General features: G+C 42.3%; 1 protein-coding gene across 2 annotated transcripts in view; it reads left to right on the forward strand.

The window, feature by feature from the left end:
* Nucleotides 1-21,104, forward strand: part of Corin (corin, serine peptidase) — a 240,972-nt gene that overhangs the window by 9,692 nt on the left and 210,176 nt on the right. For both annotated transcript variants that reach the window (XM_036201349.1, XM_036201347.1), the window contains exon 2: nucleotides 20,345-20,486. In XM_036201349.1, the coding sequence (XP_036057242.1) occupies nucleotides 20,345-20,486 (142 nt within the window). The remainder of the gene's footprint in view (nucleotides 1-20,344; nucleotides 20,487-21,104) is intronic.

The raw sequence follows: 21,104 nt of genomic DNA on the forward strand, positions 1-21,104 counted from the left end.
GCAGCCTTTGATGGCAAAACTCAGTTGGTATCTTAACTGACTTAAACAGGGAAGAAAGGTTTTTCATAGTGGGTTACAGTCTATAGCAGACAAAAGGAAGTTGGAAAAAGCTACCAGCTCTCTTGACTATCTGCTTCATTTGGGAGATAAAAAGCTAGAAAGTCTTTTCTTTGATTGTGTGTGCACTGTAGGGGTGTGGTTACATGTGTGTCATAATGCGAGTGTGTATATGTGTATGTTGGGGAGTGTGTGTATGTGTGTGTGTGCGTGCATGCATGAGTTCATGAGGCAGCCACAAGTCAACTCCAGTTGCCTTCCGTAATTGCTCTGGCTCTAGATGCTCCTGACTCCACCTGCAGCACTGGAGTTACAGATAACTCAGGTCCTCATGCTTGCCTAGAGGGCATTTTACTGACTGAGCCATTTCCCAAGTGCCTAAAAAGAATTTTAAAACTAAAGTTCACTAATTAAAAAAAAAAAAAAAAAAGTACTGCTGTGTGAACCAGTAGGTTTAGAGTGTAAGTCTATGAATGTTAGTGATGGTCTTAAATTAAAGCCAGTAGGTGATCACTTGGCCGGCCTCATCTCCCAGGGGCCATTGGATCCTCTGTCAGTTTCTAGTTTGATGTGTCTAGGACAAGGTTCAAAATCCATAGTCCATCAAGTCCCGGGTGCTACTGATGAATACCTGACCTTCAGGAGGAGCTTGGGGTGACACCTCTGTGCTGAGGGTGACACATTTGTTGAGAAAGATCCACAATGGCCTTTCTGTCTAGTCCCATAATCCTCCCATCAACAATCTCAACTGTCACTAGGGAACTTAGGGGTGGGCTGCTGGGCCTGTAGCTTTCTTCTGTTTTGTGTCTCCCACTCTAAGGTCTAAAATAGACGAAAACCCCGAGCTCCCCACGTTTCAGTTAAAAATACCTCTTTTGCCACAGGCCCGCTGAGTTCTCAGATTTCCCAGCTGGAGTGAGTTTCCCGGACATGGGGCTACCCCAGCGGAAAGTCTATAAGCAGAGAATACCAGGTTAAAAATAGTTCTGGGGAGGCCCCTGCAAAGCTCTCACACCCAGCTGCCCACTCCTGGTATTCTGTGCCAGGGATAGGGTGGGGTGGGCTGGGGTGGGAGGAGCCATTCAAGGCAGTAAAGGCAGGAGAGCCGTCCACAGCATCCACTTTCTCTGTCTAGCAGGAGAGAGGCTCACTCGCTCTCTTGGCCTGGCGTTTGTGGTCACATCCTCGCCTTGATGGATAAGGCCCTGGTGTCTCTTTTCCTGCCTTTTGTGCAACACCGAAACTGAGCTTCCCAAGCTGTTTAAAATGAAAGGAGATTAATCAGACACCCCTCCTGTTACACCCAACCCCCCACGCCCGGGAAGAAATGGCCTCCTTTAGGGCTGGCAGTGTGATGAAGTGAGAGAAATCTTGCTTAGCATGTAGAAAGTCCAGTTCAGTCCTACACGGAAAAATTAAAAAGGAAAGAAAGACCTCTCCTGGGGAAGTACCCTTCCGGTGGAAGAAAATGAAATGTGTGGGCTATTTTAAAACGTTTTTCATTAAAAAGTAAGCATGTATCTATTTACGGCTGGATAGATGGGCTGCTTGCTTGTTTTTTGAGATAGGGTGTCACCAAGTAGCCTAGGCTGGCCCTCAACTCCAGATCCACCTACTTCACCTTCCCAAGTGCTGGGATTGCAAGGACATGCCAGTCACCTCGTTAATTTCATTTCGCTTTTAAAAATAATTCATTTGATTTTATTTCATGTGCATTGGTGTGAGGGTGTCAGATCCCCTGGAACTGGAGTTACAGACAGTTGTGAGCTGCCATGTGGGTGCTGGGGATAGAAACTGGGTCCTTTGGAAGAGTAGCCAGTGCTCTTAATGGCTGGGCCATCTTTCTAGGCCCTTCATTTCATTTTTTTTTTTTTTTAAAAGAGATCTTTCCCTTAGAAAGTTCATTGTCCTTTTCACTTATGTTTCTAAAATGCACAGAGAAACACTAAAATTATGTCCAAATCAACCTTTTCCAACACACAATTTAGGAATCTTTTGACATTCTGTTTTATCCTGTCCTGGATGAGAATCATCCCTTTGTCCAGCATGTTCATTCAGAATAAACTTCTCGTGTGATAGTGGCTTTCATCATTTATTAGATGTCTTAGTCCTGCAGGGCTTGTGTTTACACAACCCTCACTTTCCTTAATAGTGACCCCAGAAAGCACGAATAATATTACCAGAAATTCAGATGTACCAAAGAGAAGTGAGCACGTGTGTCCTTTATTGAAACAGTCTTTTTTTTTTTTTTGAGACAGGGTTTCTCTATGTAGCTCTGGGTGTCGTGGAACTTGGACTATAGACCAGACTGGCCTGGAACTCAAAGATCTGCCTGCCTCTGCCTCCTGAGTGCTGGGATTAAAGGCATGTGCTACCACTGCCTCACTGTTTGGGGGTTTTAAAAGGGAAGAAAAAAAATCATATGCTGAAGTTGCTACAAAAAAAAAGAATGAGGAAAAAAATACACCCAGGAAATGTTGATGAATGAGAGGAAATTTCTTTTGGTTTTGCTGTCACATTGCTAATACAAAGGCTATAACCACAGTACGTGCATGTGTGTGCATAGTCAGTGTCCTAGAGGCGTAAACTCTGTGTCTGTGTTTGGAAACACAGATCAGGAAACTACGTGGGGTTTCAGCCTTCCACCTACAGCTCCGCTGCCTTCCTCTGACCCCAATCTGGGCTTAAACACTTTTGCTTTTAGCCTTTCCTGACAACTCAGCATAGTGGGTGCAGAGGAGGATCGCTTCAGGGTCACTACGGGGCAAGGGCCACCGAGAAGCAGGAGGGAAGTCGAAACATCTTACTTTTACATTTTAATTTATAAGTTTATTTACTTAGTTCCTGCATTGTACTGCTGGCTTTGTACAGGCATGGTTCACAGTTGTGCTTTGGGGTAGGTAACGTGTGGATAAGAGGAAGAGACTAGGAAGAATACAAAGAAATGAATACAAAGAATAGGAAGATACAAAGAGTTCTGAAACACGATTTGAAATCGTTGTCTTCCACTTTGACCCTCTTCTGAGTGTGCGTGTCCATGCTGATAGGAATTACTGAATGCTGAACATCTGCCATGGTCCTGGTCCCAGTGGTATAAACATCAGACACACAACACACACAAATACACACCCCTTCGAACTCGAAGCACCCCAGAAACATGGCAGATGTGGTTCTTGTCATTTTATTTCTCATTTGTGTAGTTTTTTAAGAGAAAGGTATAACATGGATTGCTTTTCATGGATTTCAATGTTTTCATGGTGATTTCCTATTCCTCACCCACTGGTGAACAAATTATTTCTGAATATGGTGAGCAGAGCAAGATGAGATAGAAGGTACAGAAGGATAGAGGTTGAAGTCCAGACCCCACGGAGCATCACCATAATGGCAGGATGGTAACTCTATGGAGTAAGGATGATGTGGGTAGATGGGTGTTGGTTGGTGTAATGGATCAATCAGCAGGATAAGGGAAACATGTACATGTGGGGACATCAAGCAGCATGTGGACACTTGGAAAGAATTTACATGGCATCCATCATCTGAAATACAGGAAGGAGCAAGACAGATTAGGTATACACTGGAGGGTTAACCAGATAATTAAACACAGGAGTGACCCGGATCTCACATTGCTGGAGAAAAGAGTTAAAATATTGGCAGCATAACACGAGACCTAGAACCTTCTGACACAGGATTAGAGATGGAGATATGAGGGAATGTGAAGAGAAATATAGGTAAACCTAGAGTAAATCATATTAGTTGCTCTGTGTGGTCATGCCTCATGTGCCTAAGAGAACAAGCAAAAGGAGGAAAGATGTATTTTGGACCCTGGCTTCAGTGGGTGTGGTCCATGGTAACTTGGCCTTAAGAGCTTCAACAGAGCATCATGGTGGTGATTGCTTGTGAAGTAGAGAAGGATCTTTCCTCATGATAGATAAAATGCAGACTAAGGGACTGAAGACCAGGTATAACCTTCAAAGGCTTGACTCTAGTGACCTACATCCTCCATCTAGGACCCATCTCATAAGATTTCTAACCCTGGCAAAATAGTACCTTGAGCTTGGCCCTAGTCTTCAGCCTAGTCTGGGGGTAGGGTGAGTATTTTCATATTCAAATGATATATGGATATACCTGCATATATAGTGTATATATGTATGTGTATAACATGCTACATGTGTAGTATGTATACATTTGTACAGCATGTGTACATGTGGAGGGCATACCCTATATGAATATTTCAACTTTTGTTCTATGTACTGAGAGAAAAGGGCAACCAGGATACTCCAAGACAGAAGGGAACCCTGTTAGTCCAATGGTACATTCAGGTCTTGTTTCTAAGTTATGAATTTGCTTAAATAGGAACCATGTTCCATGAAGAAAGGGCAAATTGAGGCAAAAATTCTAAAACCTTTGCTTGCAGAAAAGCAGGAAGCACTTCTGGAATGATGTGGTCATGTCAGAAGGACACTGAGGCAAGCTTGAATGGGTTCCCAGTGGCGGAAGAGATGGCACGTTGAACATGGAAAGGATTAGTGATATTACCATAGCACAAAGCAAAATTGAGTGAAGTGGATTTCCTGCACATTTGTGTGTGTGTGTGTGTAGGAGTTGTTTGTTGTTTTATTTTGAGATAGGGGTTCATGTATCCCATGAGGTACTATGTAACTAAAGGTGGTCTTGAACTTCTAATTCTCCTACTTCCATTTCCCAAATTCTGGGATTCTATGTGTGCATCATCACATGGGGTTTAGTCAGTGCTGAGGATTGAACATGGGCTTTGTGCATGCTAGGCAAGGACTCTACCAATTAATCATTTTCAGCCTCATGTTGAATGAAACAGGAAATCATGAATCCTCTCTGATTTAGAATAAAAAAAATAAAAAAATTGGAAAGGATATTAACTAAGTTCAAAGCACCTTGCTGCAAGTGTCTTTTATTTAACCTGGAGGTGGGAATAATGTTAAAATTGGGAGACTTGGTTCACATACTCTTATCATGTAGTTGATATGATTATCATCAATAAGAACTGAGCAGATAGATAAAATGCAATAGGAATGTAATAATCACTTTTATATTTTCTAAAGATACATGAATTTAACGTTAAACTATAACTGGGAAAAATTCTAAAGAATTATTGACCAGTAATTTACAGAAGTTGTTAAAGTCATGGAAATGAGACTCAAGAATGAATAAGTCAAACAAAACATAAAGACTAAGTAATACCATAATTCTAAATTTGCCCTTTTGGGTCTGTGATGCACTGTCAGAATTACTGGAGAATCCTGAACAGGGCCTGAGGATTAGATGGCAGACATGCATGGGCATAGTTTCTTGATTTTTTTGGCCATATTTTGGTCATCCTAGAGGTGATTCATAGTTGTAGGAATTATCCATTAGTAAATTACAAAAGAAAGACATTTAGTCAGCAGTTCAGTGTCAAGGGCTGATAAGAATAAGAAATTCTTCATAGCTTTTTTCCTCACAACTTATCCCTAAATGTATGGGTATTTAAATTTCTTTTAAAAGGAGAAAAAGACAATTTTTGCTTTCATTATTTTTTTTAAGTTATCTTATGTATATACACGACAGACTTTATAGCTGTGGAAATCCTTTTCTGGTAGGCAGCTTAGTATAATGTAATAGGCAAGTTGATTTGATAATTGTGAAAGAATATTTTTCAAAATGCTTTAGTTGAAAACAAGATTATTTACAATCAATTCACAATTTTAATTGTATATTTTCTCCAAAGTTTAAAAGTTGATGCATCAAAGCAAATAGTAAACACTAAAAGAAAAAGAATTTAATTAACTTAAGTCTGCCTTGTTTTGATCTGAGAGCTTGCCTTTGCATAAGCAAATTTGGTACATTCATCATATTAATCATATTTCTAAACATTTATCATTTATATGTTTGGTTCTGTCTTAAAATACAGACAACATTAGCATGGGTAATAAAATTGAGACAGTTGAAAAATGGTACGTATTCGTTGTGAAATAAATTATTTGAAAGTTGTTTCATTATTACACTTACTAACTGTGAAAAACGTTGAAACAAAATTGAAAAATATGATTGATGGAACACTGGAATATGTACTTGAATCCTTCTTTTCTATTACCAACATCTTACAGTTTTAGGAACTGTTATTTAATTCTTTATACTTTGGGTATTCTGACCATAAAAGCCAAACACTTATTGCAGTTTATGTAATAAACCTGAATTAACATATTAAAAATAAAACCACCAGTGGAAAGAAGTTGGTGTGTTCAATTATTTAGTCTAGGCTGAAATAATCCTGAGATTCATTTGGAAGTGTCAATAAGGAAATATTCATTGATACTTTGTCATTAAAGTATTTTGAATATTAGATGGTTTCCTGTTTTAGTTGGACTGGCATTTTATTAAAAAGTAGAAGTCAGTTTTGCAAGTCATTTCTCACATTATAAATTTTTTACTCCATGCTTTTCTTGTTTCTTCTTGAGACAGAGTCCCAGGCTAGGCTGGCCTCAAACTCATGGCAATCCTCCTGCCTCAGCTTTCTGAGTGCTAGGATTACAGGCATGGCCATCACATTTGGCCTTGTACTTCATCTCCATAGAATTTATTAAATTGATATTTATGTCTTCAATGGCTGTTTTTCTCCCAGTCACACTGCCTCACTTGAGGACAGGGACTTCAAACTTGCTTGCCCATTTGCAATCTCTGCCTCTTGGTACAGTTTGACAGGACATTTTCTCATGTGTATTTTGTTTTTATTGTGAGCTCATTTTTGTGTGTTTGGGAAGAGGGTTCTTACGTACACATGGAGTGGCTTTGGTTTGCTTCCGACAGGCACCTTGGGGGTCTTTATCTGGGGTTCAGCACAGACCTATCAAAGGGTCCCTTGAAGAGGGGAGTGAGGAATTGAGAAGTAATAGGAAGAAATAAAGGCATAGAAAAACACAGAGACACAAGGTAGTTTCCAAAGGGCCCTGGATCAATACCCAGCATCCTTGAATTTATTTCTAATGGGCTTTTTATACACTAGCAAGGGGAGAGGCAAAAGACCTCCCCCTTTCAAGATCAAAACACAATGTACAACCAAATGTAGACCCTTCAAAACACCTGGTAGCCATGCCTTTGGCCAAATCATCCTATTATGCAGCCCTGCTGGGTAAATCAAACTCAGACTTTCTGATCTTGAGTAAGGCCTTTCTAGAGAGCCTCTGTGGGCCCCCACCCCACAGGTCTTCATCAGTCTGGGATCTATTTTTTAAATTATTTCTTTACTTTTGGAGATCATAATATGTTTACATCATCTCACCCTTCCTTTTTCTTCCCCCAAACCCTCTCATCCTCTCATGTACCCTTCTTTGCTCCTTTTCAAATTTATGGCCTTCTTTTTCATTAATTATTGTTACACACACACACACACACACACACACACACACACACACACGTATATTTCTAAATATTCACATACAACCTGCTAAATATACAACCTGCTCAGTCCATCTAATGTTGGCTTGTACATATATTTTCGGGGCTGACCATTTGGCACTGCTTAACCAATTGGTGTGCTCCTCCCCAGAGAAGGCTCTTTTTCCTTCTCTCAGTGTATGTTAGTTGCCTGTAGTTCTTCATGTAGGGTTGAGTCCTCCTGACCTCCCCAATGGTAGCATGTCTATTATTTTTGTCTTTGTTTAGCTCATGTTTAGGCAGTCATGCTGCTGAAACTTTACAGGTGTAACTTCTGACATTACCTCACAGCAAACTCCCTCTGGCTCTTAAAATATTTCCACCTCCTCTTCCACAGCTCCCTCTTCCTCAGGGAATTGATCCCTGAGCCTTAAGTGAGGGACTCGTATAATAGATGTATCCCTTGGGACTTGGCTCCACAACTCTTCATTTGATCGCGATCGTTGGCTGGATTGGTCTCTGTCTGTTGCAAAGAGAATTTTCTCTGATGCAGAGTTAGGACTACACATATGAGTAGGTATAAGGAGAAATATTTAGAATCTAAGGAGGGAAGCTACCAACACTCCCACTGAGCTACGACATCTATGAACCACAACAGTAACCAACATAGTCTTATGACCCTAAGGGTGCAGTAGTGGTATGCATACCTTGGCAGTAACCAATAGCTTTCTAATCAGACTTAAGACGTGCTCAACAAGAGGGAAATCATTCCTTGTACTGGAAACCTAGCCAACTCCCCAGGTCTAGTGAAGTCATTGATCTCCACTTTCCTAAATAGCGTAATCTCTATCTACATTGTAAATATTGTGACTATTTTTTACATGCATTTCCAATCTTGGGAATTCTCTAGCAGCATAATTTAAATTTGCTTCCCATGCTTACTTATAAGATATTCTTGGGAATTTTTATTTCCCATGTCTTTTTAAAAAATATTTTTTAATCTTTACATTTTTCCCCATTTTTTTTAATTGAAAATAGTTTTTTTTTTGGTAGAATATATTCTGATTATGTATAGGTTTCCCCTCCTCTAACTCCTCTGAGCTCCTCCCTACCTCCCTTCCTACCCAAATCCACACCTTTTCTTCCTCTCTCTCATGCCTTTTAAACATTTCCACATCCTTACCACTTTTAGAGGGCCATTCAGTAGAGCTTTCCAATCTGTCTTTCATGGAGAGTGTAGCAGTGTGGAGATTCTGGATTTGGCCAAGGCTCTCAGTTCCAGCCACAAACCCAGACCTTTCCTCAGGTCCCTCTGCACTCATTCAAAACCAGTGTCCAACCAACTGGTCCTGATGCAATGTCACCAACTCATTTCTCCCTTTACCTCTAGATTCCAGCACCATGTTAGCGTCAACCTTCACACTCTGCTCTGACTTTCAGTCTCCTTTTCTTGCTTCCAGAGATGTCTCTTTTCTTGTGAATATATTTACACTGGCGTGAATAATCACTGACAAGATTGTGATGGATATACTGGGAAAGAGGAGGGAAGTGACTGTTGTATTGTGTATTTACTTAAACACTGGAAAAGGGAATGCTTACCTTGGCTTCAGGGTTGTGGCAATGCTTTCAACCAAAGCTGCCTTCAACTGCCTAGGAGGTTAGCAGGGGGTTTTCCATGTTTGATAAGATTCTGTTGATTGTGAGTTTAGAACTTTCTTAGAATTGGCTACACCAGAGAAGAGGATTTATGTAGGTGATGTAGTACCTCCCAGATCCTAAGGGCAAGAAGCAGGCAGGCATCAGAAGGGACTAGAACTTGGAAGAAGCAGCCTAGTAGAACTGAGAGTCAAGAACAAACAGCTGTGGGTACCAGCATTCCCAGGAGAGAAGTTGAGTGCTTCTGCTGGGCACTTCTAGATGAGGATGTCACAAAACCTGCATGCTGATAGAGTACACAAGATCGTTTCTCATCTGTCATTACCTTCCCTATTTTAGTGGACTCCGAGTCTCTTCCCACATCCCACATGGATCCTTGCTCCTGCCTTTCACACCTTTGATGGCTGCTTCCTCAAACTGGCATCTGTACTGCTTATTATAAAGATGTCATCTGAGTCACTTGCAGGTCTCCAGCCCTCTCCTTGGCTTGTTTCTTCATGACTGTATTTCACTCAGGTCCTGGACTGTTTGCTGCTTTCCTTTTCTTCTTGGCTGTCTCTTCTCTTTTCTTCTCTTTCAAACTTCCTTCTGTGAGGTCTCATAGTGAGAAACACGAAGTCATTGGACTGACTATATGTCTGCCAAAAGCTTTCATTGTCAAATAAATCACATCTCTCATTAGCCTTCTGATTGACTAATTTTTTACCAGGAAGGTATGAGCCTGTGAAATCTACATCTAAGCAATATTTGGACTCAATCTTTTTCTTTTCTTCTTCTTTTTGCCAACTTGATACAAGATAGGGTCATCTGGGAAGAAGAACCTCATTTGATAAAGTGCTTCCATAAGACTGGCCAACAGGAGGCATTGTCTTGATTAAATATCAAGAAATATTGGTGTGGGAGAGCCCAACATACTGGGGACAGCCACCCTGAGTAGGTGATTCTAGGCAGTAAGCACCTTCTTCAATGGCCTCCGCTCCAGTGACTAACCCCAGGTTTCAGCCCTGACTTCCCTTTGAGATGGACTGTACTGGGAAAAGCATGGCAAATAAACCCTTTCCTCCCTGAGATGCCTCTTGGTTATTGCGTTTTAACATAGCAGCAGAGACCAAACTAGGACAGAGGTTAAATGTACTGTTTCCCTGTGGGAACCCCCCCAGCTCTTATCTGAAGACGTCAATGTTAGTTAATTCGAGAAGATGTACTGCTGGGCTGTGAAATGGTTCAAGTGGGTTTTAGCTAAAGGAGGTGGATACCCTTGAGTGTGTGTACAAATAATGTAGACTGTTTTTTTTTTTTTTTTTTTTTTTGTGTGTGTGTGTGTGTGTGTGGTGTATGTGTATACTTTTATTCCCACTAACACTTATTAGGTCATGCCCAGGTATGTCAAATATCTTGAAATGCACAAGAGTCCACTTGAAAAAACTGACTTGCTCAAAAGACAGTGATGTTACTTCCCACAAAAACCCCTTCTTCAGTCACCACACACATAGTCAATGGTCAAGAAATAGGGTTATCTTGGTGCAAAATGCTGTCCTTTGTTAAATTGCCTGCATTATCTTGTCTCTGGGTATCTAAGTTTAAGTGGAGTGGTGATATTGTTATTTCCCTTGGAGGAAGGCTATAAAGTGCCTGAGGGTAGGGACTGTGTCTTCCTCATCCTTGTGTCTCTGGATCATATTGTGCGTAGAAAAGGCTCTGACTAAACATTCCTGGAATAAGCCACATTAATATCAACATGTGACAGAGGTATGATTTGTTATGAGGCTTTCAACACAGCTTTTGCTTTATTTTCCAACTAGCATATTCACGATATTTGGTGAACTATGTAATGCATGTTAAGTTTGGAATTCATCGTCTGCTCTAGGCATTCAGAAAGAAACTGCCACTTCATCTAACACATACCATCCCTTCTGTGCTTTTGCCTGGCAGGGTCTCTTTCAGCAGGTGGGGTCAGGAGGTCAACCGCTCCACATCTGTTTATGCTTTGCTCTGCCTCAAAATGCTTGAAATGGGTTGTTGTGGAGCAGAAAATCCATTTGGTCGTGTATGCTCTCCCTGATTATTTTCATCTGTAGAAAGTCAATATTTCAGATGTCTACTCTTGTTGCCAATCTCCTTCAATCTTGAAGTCACAGGTTTTTCACTGATAGAGGATCTGTGAGTCAATTAAGTCTCTGCAGTTTGTACAAATTCCACATTCTCCATTTGGCGATATGAAAAAGAGATTGCCTCCTTTTATGATATGCCCAGCTTCTTTAGCTGTGTAGTAACATAATCAGGATGCAAAATTTAAAGCACTTTTTATGAATAAAAGTCAGATATTTAATTTCCCAAGGAATGGATAGTCCAACCTTCTTTGTTTTTCTTTCCTCGCCTCCATTGTTTTAAAAATGCAAATACAAAAATAAAGAGACAAAGACAGAAAAAAGAAACAGACCATAGGATGCTCCAGTGTGGGCAGAAAGAGTTCTGTTGCCTCCAAAGAAAACTTTTATTCCCTCTAGGTTGTATTTGCCATGAAATGACAGCTTTGAAACAGTTGAGATTGAGGGCAAAGTCATCTCCAAGAAGGATGGCTCATGTGCTTGTGTGTGTGTGTGTGTGTGTGTGTGTGTGTGTGCTTGTGTGTGTGTGTGTGTGTGTGTGTGTGTGTGTGTGCACACTCGTGCACGCCTGTTTATCTTCCTAGATCTCTTCCTTCTCAGAATAAGGGGAATCTGTTGCATGTTTGTGACTATTACAGAGATATGACCTTCCCACTTTGCTCTGAAGAACACAGGACTTAAGGATGATCTTGTTGCCTCTAATATAAAAATGATAACCTTCCTCTGGGGCACTGAATGGAGAGGATGCCCTCCCAGCTGCTTGAACCAGGGAGAAATAAGGTCTCAAAACTTTGTAAATGTGCAAGAAAAAAAAACCCTTTCTCTCTCTCTCTCTCTCTTTTTTTACACTAATTTCATTTAATTTTTTGCACATTTGTGGTGGTATCAAGGCATTTAATTTTTTTGGTTTCTAATTTGCAGATATAGGCATATGTTAGGGTGAGGGGATGGCTTTATAAGGTCACACAGACTTCTAGTGGTCCAGACAATTGAACAAGTCGCCTCTGAAACATTCCAATTTGTTCTCTCGGAGCTTAGGCTTGAGCTGAACAATGCCACCTTGAAAGCAGCAACACGAATGTGACATACTGTCTGCATGACGGGACAATTATTATGTCGTCTCCAGGACAGAGTCAACACTGTGCTGGTATTTAGTCTCTAGATTGAACATCCATTCTTGGAGGTGTGAATATGTGTCTTGGGAGAGGACTGTCTGGTGCTGTTGTAATTTTCAATGGAGAAGCTGTGGGCAGGGTTGGCTTGCCAGAACCATGTGTTCTGGTGTGAACTCAGTAATTTCATTTTGCAAGAGGCCAGTGAGTTATTTGAACCTCGTATGCTTCAATTAAATGACAGAGAACCAGATGAAAAGACTTACTGAGAACCAGATGCTCTTTCCCTGTGCCTCGCGGGATATTCAAAACAAACATCACAACAAAAGACAATTGGGTCCAGTGTAATTCACTGATGGATGGTTTGGAAGCTTTTTAGTTCACTGGTAGAGTGGAAGCTAATACAGAGGATTGACAGATGGTTGGGTTGAGAGGTACCTACATTATTGATCTCTTATTCAGCAAATCTACTTTTAATTCATGTGAGGGCCACTTTCATGGTTGATTGAGAACAAAGTGATGTGCATCTAGCACTGCAACTATTCATTTTAAATTTGGGGTAGCAGTTGTCTTGATGCTTGGAGCACACTGAGTGCATATGGACTGAAGCGACTCCATCTCTACTTAGTACTGAAAAAAAATTCAAGGCACATTTGGGGCTGATGTTTGGGCAGGAACACGTTCCAACCTGAGTGTCCCTAGGAGCCCAGTGTCTGCACTGTTGAGCCTGTGAGTGTGACAGTATGCTGTTCCCACAGAGCTTCCATGAGTGTCTGTGTCCTGTGGAAGCTTCAGGAGTAGGAGTGACCTACTGTTCCTGCAGTCTGTTACATGCTTTACCAAAGCAGCAGAGCACAAATGCATCTGCAATCCCTCATCTCCCTACCTCAAGAACTAAGGGATTAAACTTCCCTCAAACAAAAGTAGCATTGATTTAGGAGGACTTTTTTTAAAAACTGTGATTAATATTGTAACCTAACCCAGTCTTCTATGGTGAAGTCATTCCATTCTGCCATAACTTTAAATACTATCTCTTCTTCTCATTGTGTTTTAATAACGCTTAAAAAAAAAAAAGTTAGCTAGGTTCTATAATAAACATTGAAGCAAAAATAAAATTTAACTAAATCCACCAGATGACTAACAGAATTAGGGTAACCCTCTAGCTAGGAATAGTTAGATCCCCTCCTTCCAGGCTGAGCAAAGTGTCCCTGTGTAAGCCCAAGGTTCCAAACAGCCAGCTCATGCACTAAGGACAGGTCCCGGTCCCACAGCCTGGATGCCTCCCAAACAGTTCAAGCTATTCAATTGTCTCACTTATCCAGAGGGCCTGATCCAGCTGGGGGCTCCACAGCCTTTGGTTCATAATTCATGTGCTTCCATTCGTTTGGCTATTTGTCCCTGTGCCTCTCCAATCTTGGTTTCAACAATTCATGGTCTTACAGTCCCTCCTCTTTCTCAACAATTGGACTCCTGGAGCTCCACCTGGGGCCTGGCTGAGGATCTCTGCATCCACTTCCATCAGTTATTGGATGAGAGTTCCAGCACGACTGTTAGTGTGTTTAGTCATCTGATCACCAGACTAGGTCAGATCAGGCTTTCTCTCGACCATTGCCAGCAGTCTACAGAGGATGTATCATTGTGGATTTCTGGGGACCTCTCCAACACTCTGCCTATTTCTGTTCTCATGTGGTCATCGGGACCCTAGGAAAGACACAGGGATCACCCAATGATAGAGAAATGGATGAGATCTACATGAACAACCCGGACGACAGTGGGAGTAATGAAGGGCAAGGTTTGAGGGAAAGAAAGCTGAGGGGAGCAGGAGATCCCAGCTGGATCAAGAACAGAAAGGGAGAACAAGGAATAACAGACCATGAATATTGTTTCTTAACAAGTGATTAGAGGCTAAGGATGACATTTGCTTAGTGACACCTTGGAATAATCAGAGAATACTTTTATTTTTTTTTAAATTAGGTTGTTGACTTGTTCATATGAACTTGAACCCTCTATTTCATTTTTCAAACTAATATTTATTGTTTTAATTACGCGTGTGCATGGGAACATGGGGTATTTGTACATGAATGCAGGTGCTTGAGAAGGCCAGAAATATTGAATCGATCAGAGCTAAAGTTACAGGTGATTGTGAGCCATCTGACATGGGTGTTTGGAATCAAAAGGGTCCTCTGGAAGAACAGGACATGCTCTTCATGGTTGACCCATCTCTCCAGGGCCCCCTTCCATTTCAACCTTTGCTACTGTCTTAGTTACGTTTCTATTCAATGCATCCCATTTAGTGTGGGATTGTTATCTGAGAATGGATGGTGAAGTGAGAATGTGTGTTCCAATGCCAAAGGAGTCTTCTTCTGAATGACAGCTAAGCTTTTGGAACATGAAAGCTTATAAATCACCAGACCAAGGTCCTTCATAAATCAACTGAACTGTTAGTTCTTTCTTTTTGACCTATAACCACTATGAAAAAGAGACATTTAAGATGGCAGGGAACAGGAATGCCTAGGAATTTCTGATTTGGAGATTGGGAGAATTACTTGTTTTCCTAGTCTTAGCATGGAGGTGCTTGTGATTTCGTTTACAGTAAGATTCCCTATAATCTACTTTCTACAGCACAAAGTTTCCTATTTGACTGCAAAGTTCATAATAATATAGGTAGGCGTGAATGTGGCCTTCCACTTACAGTCCTAGGAAACTTGGTTTATTAACTTTAGGATGCTTTCCATAAAAACACCTGTATCTCACTAACATTATAATCCTGGTTGTACATTTGCAAATACAGTTTCCACTGCAGGGACTTTGAATGATTCAGGAATTGAGTATATGGGGGATATATTATTTTTAAAAAGGTCATTTGCATAACTGAAGAACAATTTTTTTTTGTGTGTGATTTAACCACTCGTTTATTTGAAAGCTGTTGAGCCCCTCCAGTGGTTGGAGTGGGGATACAGGCTGAGAATGATAGAATAAGCAGACACTAGAGCTTATTCCCCTCTTCATTTTTCATGTGTGTATATGTATGCTTTTGCATGCATGTGTGTGTGTGTGTGTGTGTGTGTGTGTGTACAAGTTGTACAGGAAGCTCCCACATTGACGTCAGGAATCATTCTCCATTGCTTTCCCCTTAGCCATTGAGGCAGGGTCTCTTGATGAAATCCAGAGCTTGCCAATATGTGTAGTCTTATTGACCTGCTTGCTCTAGGGATCCCCTGTCTCTGCCTTCCAAGGCTGGAATCACAGGCAAGCCGTCAAACCCACCCAGCAGTTACCTGGGTTTGAGAATCTGAACTCAGGTCTTTGTGCTTGCCAGTTTCCCTAGCCCAAGTCTTAATTAAGCTTCTGTGTTTGATAAAAAGTTGGCAATGGAGGATTCAGTGATGGAGGAAGGGAGGAAGGAGGAAAAATGGGGGGAGGGAAGGAGGAGATAGGGAGAGAGGATTAGAGAGGATTTAAAAAGATGAATGTAAGACTTCTGATTATGTTCGTAGGATTTGTAGCAGAAGATGGGGGTGGTGGTGGCAAATTCTCTGTGGTTAGAGAATTAGGTACAGAAACAAACAGGCCTATAGCTTTAGATTTAGGAAAGTGTGGTAACCTACATATGGCCATTCTGCTTGTTCTGTAAAATGGGAATTGTCAGAACAGGAGAGTTTGAGAAGAAAGCTTTCAACTCACCTGCCAAGCAGCTCTGTCAGAGGCCTCAGATGCATTCTACCATCCAGATGAAGAAACCCAGAGAGGAGATTGTCGTGCTCACCTGGTGTTGGCTTTAAAGATGGCTGACTGTCCTTAGTTTGCTTTCTAGTCTGTGATAAAGATTGTGGCCAAAAGAAACTTAGGGAGGAAAGGACTTTTTAGATGTCATAGTATATCTCCTAAGGTAGTCAGAGCAGCAGGTCACTCAGGAATCTGAAGCCAGGGACTGAATCAGAGGCCATGGAGGCACCATGCTGTTTATTGGCTCTCCACTCTTCACTCAGCCTGCTTTCTTAGCTACCAGGGACCACCTGCCCAGACTGGTCCCACTGGGCTGAGCCTTGCCCTGTCCATTAGCAACCAAGAAAATGCCTTATAGACTTACCTACTAACCTCAGCAGAGGCTCCTCTTTCCACTGGACTCTAGCTTATGCCAAGTGGATGGAACTCTAACCACGGCAGCAAGGGGGAGACCCAGAGGAATGAGGATGTTCAGAGCATCAGCAATGAAAGTTCAAACACCCTAAAGCATAGACAGGCAGATGGAAAAAGGAGAGTGGGCAGACTGAAGAAGATTCAGAGGCTCACTGGCTAGAGGATGGCTGTCACAAAGGTGATGAAAACAGCAAGTTAGGAGACAAACACATCAGAGCTAGGGACACAGAAGACAGGGAGGAGAAGAGCCCCAGTGGAAACAAACTGACTTAAGAAAATACTCCCGTTAGGAAGAATCTATCATTATATGCTGTAAAAGCAAACATGACAGCTTTTTACATGAATGTTGTTCTTAAGATACTAGAAAGTTTCCCCAACGAGATTAGAAAAATACCAGAATGAATTGCTTCATAATATATATGTACGTGCTGTTCTGAAGAGATGCCTCACTCCCTGAGCTTTCACGTAGTCCCAAGGGTGAGGAGGCTCAATTCTGGAAGACTGGAAGATGAATGCCACCTGGGAGAGTGCTGTTCAGAGCCTCCTGAAGTGAAGCTTAGGCACAGCCTTAGCAATTAACTCACTGTTGTTGTGATGGCCGTTCTTGGCTATCAATCTTGACTGCATCTGGAATTAACTAAAACCCAAGGGATTGGGTACACCTGTGAGGAATTTTTCTTAAGTCATTTGAAGTGGGAGGACCCACCTTTCATCTGGACCTTATGATGTGGGAGGATTTGCCTTCAGTCTGGTCTACACCTTCTGCTGGCAGCCTGTATAGAAGACAAGACAGAAGGAAGCTACGCCCTTTGCCTGCTTGCTCTTGCTCTCACAGACAACTGCGTCCTTTCCCTGGTGTTAGAGCCTACTCTTTGGGATTTCGATATGTGTTGAAGGCCAACTGAGACATTCAGCCTTGTGGACTGAACAACCACTGGATTCATACACCTTCTGTTGGTAAACAACCAGTGTTAAATTAGCTGGACCACAGCCTGTAAGCCAGTAGTTCTCAACCTGTGGGTCACCACCCTTTGGGAGTGGAAATGACCCTTTCACAGGGGTCGGAAACCACAGATAGTTACATTACAATTCATAAGAGTAGCAAAATTATGGTTATGAAGTAGCAACAAAAATAATTTTATGGTCGGGGGTCACCACAGCATGAGGAACTGTATTAAAGGGTCACACCATTAGGAAGGCTGAGAACCATGGCTGTAAGCCCCTCTAATAAATCCCATATATATTCTATCAGTTCTGTCCCTCCAGAGGACCCTGACTAATACAGGTCTACACTGCATGGTATTCTGAGGAGCCTCCCAGACCCCCTAAATGACACAGCATTTTCATCCACAGTCTTCAGGAGCCAAGAGAGCAGCTAGAAAACCACGTGTCCAAGGAGGCAGTACTAAAACACTGATTTGTTTTAAGTAGTTCTCCATTCTCTTCCTTAAAAAGGAAAAAATAAAGGCATCAGTTTCCCAGCCATTGGTGAAAACATTGAGACTGATCAGGAGTGTAGTTTCCAGAGGTTAGGCCCCGATGGACATACACTTCTATGGGATTCTAGAACTCCCTGACACTGATTCTCTCCTTGTGAATATTAAGTGACAGTTTCTCTGCTACATCACTGGAGACAGCCAGGAACCACTGTGGGTAACCTGGGACAGCTATCCCTAAAATAGTCCCACGATGACCGAAGTAAAGAGACGCCTTCTGTCATTGCAGGGGGGAGTCTGAGGAAGTTCACGATCCTTTACCTCTACGGATGTGTTTTCATCTCTAATATATGTCTCCAAGGTGACTTTTCTTAAAATTATGCTGGCCAAAGTGCGTCCTCCTTGTAGTCCTTCCCCAGGAAACCATAGTCCTCTCCTTGAGTTCCTGTGGCAGTGATTTCTCCTGTAAAGTGTGAGCTTGGGAGAGATCATTGGTTTGAAATCATCATTAGACTTATTGCAGGCGTTCGATACCTAATTGAGGGAATTGATTCTGTCACTATCTCTGTTGGCCTGTGGTCCTGTCAGATCAGTGTTATCTACAAGGCCGAAAGGGTTCCCTGTGTCCAGTGGCAGAGCTGTGATTGAGGTGCTGTCACTGACCTCCTATTTTATTATGCCATTACTCTATCTTCCTGAGAATCAACTGTACACTGATTAAATGAACTCACCTTGGGTGGTGCCTTGGACCAGATGCAGCGAGAATGGGTTAGTAGACACATGAGCCTAACAAACGAAGCCCATTTTAAGTTAACATCATAAGTTCTTTCAAACAGTGTCTTTTCATGGAGAATTCTTAAGGTGACTGAAGATGTCATTGCATTCTGTGGTGAACTGTATTCCTCAGTGACCAGGGATCATTTTAACGGTGAAGAATTAAGCAGAAATGGAGAATCATGCCTGCCTCAGAAAGAAACTATCAAATTTGCCATTTTGTTTCCTTTGCATGTCCTGGAAATGACGATGGACCAGGCAGGAAGTTCAGGCAGTATTGCAGGACCATTCTGTTCGAGCAGTCTGCACAATGAAAAGGCTTATTCTGGGCCGATCTTTTATTGAAGGTTACATAGTTATCACAGAGGAAGACTACCGGCCATGTGTGGCAGGGGTTCATGAGAAGAAGTGGTTGGTATTGGGGTTGTAAGAATAGTCAAATTTCTTTGACCATACAGACACCAGGAGAGGACTAGTTTGGAAGTAGGGAAAGAGAATCGAATTAGTTTTGGACTTGGGCTACTCACCATCCCGAACAGGATCTGTACAATATAATAAGAAAGGAAGCTCAGGACTGCAGTATGGGGGTCCAGAAGACCTCACAGAGATTAACAGACAAGTGCCAGAGCTGGGATTTAAGCATCAGTTTAACCAAGGCTGGGGTTTAGGAGTCAGGAGCTATGCTTGCTCTGGGGACTAGGGCAGTGGCCCGTCATAACTTGAAGCACTTTTGGTAACATCTCGGGCTTCTGCTGAGAAAGCCTCTGCCTTCAGCTAGCCATTTGTAGTAAACAAATTCCCAGACAGGAGCTTGAACTTTGCACAATGTGAAGCATTTGCTGACAAGGACTTTTGAGCCTTCACTGTGGTCTGTCTCGCTCTCTTACAGATAGGCTGTGGGGGAGCTGTAAGCCGCAGAGGGCGTCCTCTGAGTGACTGTTTCACTGACACCCGTGGCAGTCTCTCACTTTGGACTTGTTAGTAGACGTGTGGCCAGTAATAAGTAATACTTAACGTCGTGGAACTGTTACCACCTGAAATCCTGTTTTAGCCAGATGTGAATGTGTGCAGACTTGGGTAGGAACTGAGGCGAAGAAGGAAATCTAGTTAGTGTCCTGTTTATTCCTGCTCACCAGCACGTTATCACTGTGCCAGACGGCCCTGACTTTGTTTACATCTGGCTCAGGGGGAAGTTCTTGCCATGGTAATGCCCAGCATTTGGAATACTGCCAAACTGATAAATGTTTCTGAGAAGAACAGCAGCAGCAGCAACAACAACAACAACAACAGCAACAACAACAACAAAAACCCAAACATGCTGAACCATCATCAGAAGTTTATCTAATGAAAAAATTTTCAGAGTAAATAATAATAATAAAAAAAAGCGAAGTTGGTAGAGTGATTGCCTAGCATGAGGGGAAGAGGAGGAAGAGGAAAGGGGAGTTAGGAGGGGGAGGAGGAGGGAGAAGAAGAGGCCTTGTTTGTGTGTGCAGTTACTCACTTGCTCATTACTGTTGGGTGAGTACCTTATTTCATGCCCTCAAGTACACACTGTCAAACCTCTTAGGAACAGCACTTCTCTGAAAGGACAGCTGTAAGACAAAACTTCACACCAGCCCCTGACCTGCTGTGTGATACTGAAACCATGTATCACGTCTCCCTCTTCCATCAGGTCTTGAGAGCCAACCGTGGTGTGGGCGAGGGCTGCCCTCAGAAGCTGGTGACAGCTAACCTGCTGCGCTTCCTCCTGCTGGTGCTCATCCCCTGCATCTGCGCCCTCACCGTGCTGCTGGCCATCCTGCTATCCTTTGTGGGTGAGTGATGCTGTCCCGCAAAAGAAAGGAAGTCAGAATTACAACGAGTGTCAAATCAGTGAGGGGATGGTCTCCGGCTTCCCTGGGAAAACTTGTCGTTTCGGCCCTGTAACAGTGTGACCTGCTATTGCTATTACTGCCAATGATGGTTTTAATGGAAACAATGACTAGATGGGATCACCACGAAAACTGAGGGACAGCTAGGCCTGTCATTTTCCATAAGTGCTCATGGCTGTGAGGAAAGAGTATCACACAGGACACACACGCTGGAGGTAGAGGGATGGATGGGGATGGTGCTTGACCCAGTATACCACAGGGGAGCTAATTAACATCTGAACCTTTGCAGTGAGGTGAATAGAAATCCAGGTTGAGGGCAGTAGCAAGTGCAGGAGCCAAGTAACTCCAGACCTTACAGAGGTAGATGTCAGAAACTGAGTGAAAAATTGACAGCATCGGAAAATGCAGCTAGATGGCTGCTATCCACATGCCAGCAGACTGTGTCTGTCATAGTGAGCCGTCAGGGCTTTAGTATGCAGGTCATTAGTTTTCAAAGCTTTGAGGAGGAAGATCAGGCGTCACATTGTGTCAGGATTGTCTTTGGCTCTGAAAATGGAGATT

This window comes from Onychomys torridus, chromosome 10, assembly GCF_903995425.1.
Source record: "Onychomys torridus chromosome 10, mOncTor1.1, whole genome shotgun sequence".
NCBI classification, from domain to species: Eukaryota; Metazoa; Chordata; class Mammalia; order Rodentia; family Cricetidae; genus Onychomys; species Onychomys torridus.